Source organism: Galendromus occidentalis, unplaced genomic scaffold, assembly GCF_000255335.2.
Source record: "Galendromus occidentalis unplaced genomic scaffold, Mocc_1.1 scf7180000076756, whole genome shotgun sequence".
Classification (NCBI taxonomy): domain Eukaryota; kingdom Metazoa; phylum Arthropoda; class Arachnida; order Mesostigmata; family Phytoseiidae; genus Galendromus; species Galendromus occidentalis.
The window spans coordinates 1-2478 of record NW_003804745.1 but is presented as its reverse complement, the minus strand read 5'-3'; the positions used below and the strand labels follow the sequence as shown (position 1 = coordinate 2478).

General features: G+C 49.5%; 1 protein-coding gene across 1 annotated transcript; it reads left to right on the top strand.

Annotated features, from left to right (window-relative positions):
• Positions 1–3: 3 nt before the first annotated feature.
• On the top strand, positions 4–1299 carry LOC108863717 (uncharacterized; the record flags this gene model as incomplete). Its single annotated transcript, XM_018638235.2, has 1 exon — positions 4–1299. A coding segment is annotated over one exon (1296 nt), but the record flags the coding sequence as incomplete, so codon positions are not given.
• Positions 1300–2478: the final 1179 nt, after the last annotated feature.

The window sequence follows — 2478 nt, the reverse complement described above, 5'->3', positions numbered from 1 at the left end:
TGCCCTGCCAGTCCTATCCTGTTCCTACTCTACATTTCCTCTCTCGAAGAAAGGCTACAGAAGACTGGTCATGGGTTCAGAGTGGCTAAGAGAGGAGATTTCTGGAATGTTAGAGAAAAGAAATATCTCAACATAGCTGGACTTCTATTTGCCGATGACCTGATCCTGATCGGGAGAAACTTCTCGGAAATGGAAGAACTGTTAGGAATCACGTCACAGTTTGGGGACGAGATGAAACTGACCTTCAACCCAACCAAGAGTGCGATAGTAATATTCTCAAAGTGCAGTCATAGTACGGAGAGGACACTACAAATCCAAGGTAAGGATATACCAAAGGACACGCGCTACAAATATTTGGGAATCACTGTGTCAGGCTCTGGGAACTACCTAGATGTCCAAGAGGACATCTGGGAAGAGAAATCCCAGAAAGCCCTGAACCAACTGCACGCGAGGGCTCTCTGGGGATTCAATAGATTTGAGATATCCAAGACCCTGTGGAAGGCGGTCGCCGTTCCAACGCTCACATACGCAAATGCAGTCACAGTCATGACGAAAACTCTGGAAAACAGGTTATCGACAGATCAGAACGCAGCGGGGAAGTACGCTCTTGGTGTTCCCTGCAGTAAGGTGGCAAACGACTTCGTCACCGGAGAACTGGGCTGGTCTTCATATAAGGCTAGGGAGGCCCAGAGTAAGATCAGATATTTCACCAGAGTGAAATCCATGCCTGACTACAGATGGCCGAAGGCCATCATGAACATGATGGATTTAATCGGAGTCAAAACAAAGGCATACCGAAGGGAAATAGAATTGCGTCGGGAATTCGAATGTGACGATATCACATTAACATTCACACTAGAAGGCACACCCCTCCTAGGAGTACTCAACAGAGCGATTAAGGAGAGAATCCGAGAAGTTGAGACGGCCAACTGGAAAGACTCGATGAGTCGAAAGAGTAGCCTCGCCCTCTACAGGACCAATGCGCAGGAGAGAGGGGTGAAGAGAAACCCATACGACAACAGTAGAGGTTCCGCCCTACTCGCGCTCAGTCGGGCAGGAATGCTAAGGACAAGAGACGCCAGAGCACGCTCCGAGCCGGCACTAGAATCCACATGTATGAGATGTGGAATGGTTCCGGAAACACTAAGCCATATCATTTGCGAATGCAACGAAGCATTCTTCGAGGAGGAGGAAATACGCATGCGATTGGGACTCGTCGAAGAACCCTCCTCAGAGAAGATTGGCAACACCAAGAGAATCCTACAGCAGTGGGAGAAAGAAACATGTAATATCCGCTGATTACTCGCCACTGAAATGAAAGTGTCACATATGTGAGGATAAATAAATACCAATACCAATACCAATACCACTTACTTCCGCCGTTTGTGTGAGGATAGTCGCCTTGTTCCACATCTTGATTGATACTGGTATTTTTCCGAGCGCTCTTATGTCGAATCCCGGTTGTTCGGCGACTTCGGTTCTGACGAATGAGCTTCGCGAACCGGAATCAAACAGTCTACGCACCAGCTTTTGTTCTCCGTTGGGACCTATAGCGTTCGCAACTACCGTTATGCAGTACCGCGTCGCCATCCGTTGCTCTTCTCAGGAATGACTATTTTGCCGTCTACGACTGCTCCCACAATGTACCGTGGAGGTCGCCCTCGGGTCGCATAAAGAAGTCATGTGGCCTCTTTCGTTGCACCTTTCACAATACGGTGGGGATCCACATGCGGCGGCTCGATGACCTCTTCTGGAGCACTTCGCACACCTATTCTCCTTGAACGGTGTCAGGTGATTTCGGCGCACATTGATTAGGGCGCATGGTCGATTACGGCGCGAAGTTGAATTGAGCGCAGTATTGATTTGAGCGCATCGTCGATTTGGGCGCGATTGATCCGAGCGCAATCGATTCGGGCGCAATCGATTCGGGCGCAATCGAATTGAGCGGAATTGATTTCAGCGAAATTGTTTTTGGCGCATGGTCGATTTGAACCGGTGAATCAACGAAGGGATGAGTGGGGAAAGGAAGAGGAATGATGCTCCTCGATGGAACGACCAGCAGCGGTCATGTGTTTTCTGCAAGTCAAGCGAGCATAGGACTCAAGCATGCACAGACACGACCCTTGACATATGTATAGCAGACGCGAGACATCTTGTTCAAGGGGTTCGGGGTGATTTCGGCGCAGATTGATTAGGGCGCATGGTCGATTACGGCGCGAAGTTGAATCGAGCGCAGTATTGATTTGAGCGCATCGTCGATTTGGGCGCAATCGATCCGAGCGCAATCGATTCGGGCGCAATCGATTCCGGCGCAATCGAATTGAGCGGAATTGATTTCAGCGAAATTGTTTTCGGCGCGTGATTGATTTGAGCGCATGGTCGATTCGAGCGCGTGATTGATTCGAGCGCATGATTGATTTGAGCGCATGGTCGATTTGAGCGCATGATTGATTTGAGCGCACGATGCTGTTCGGCTAT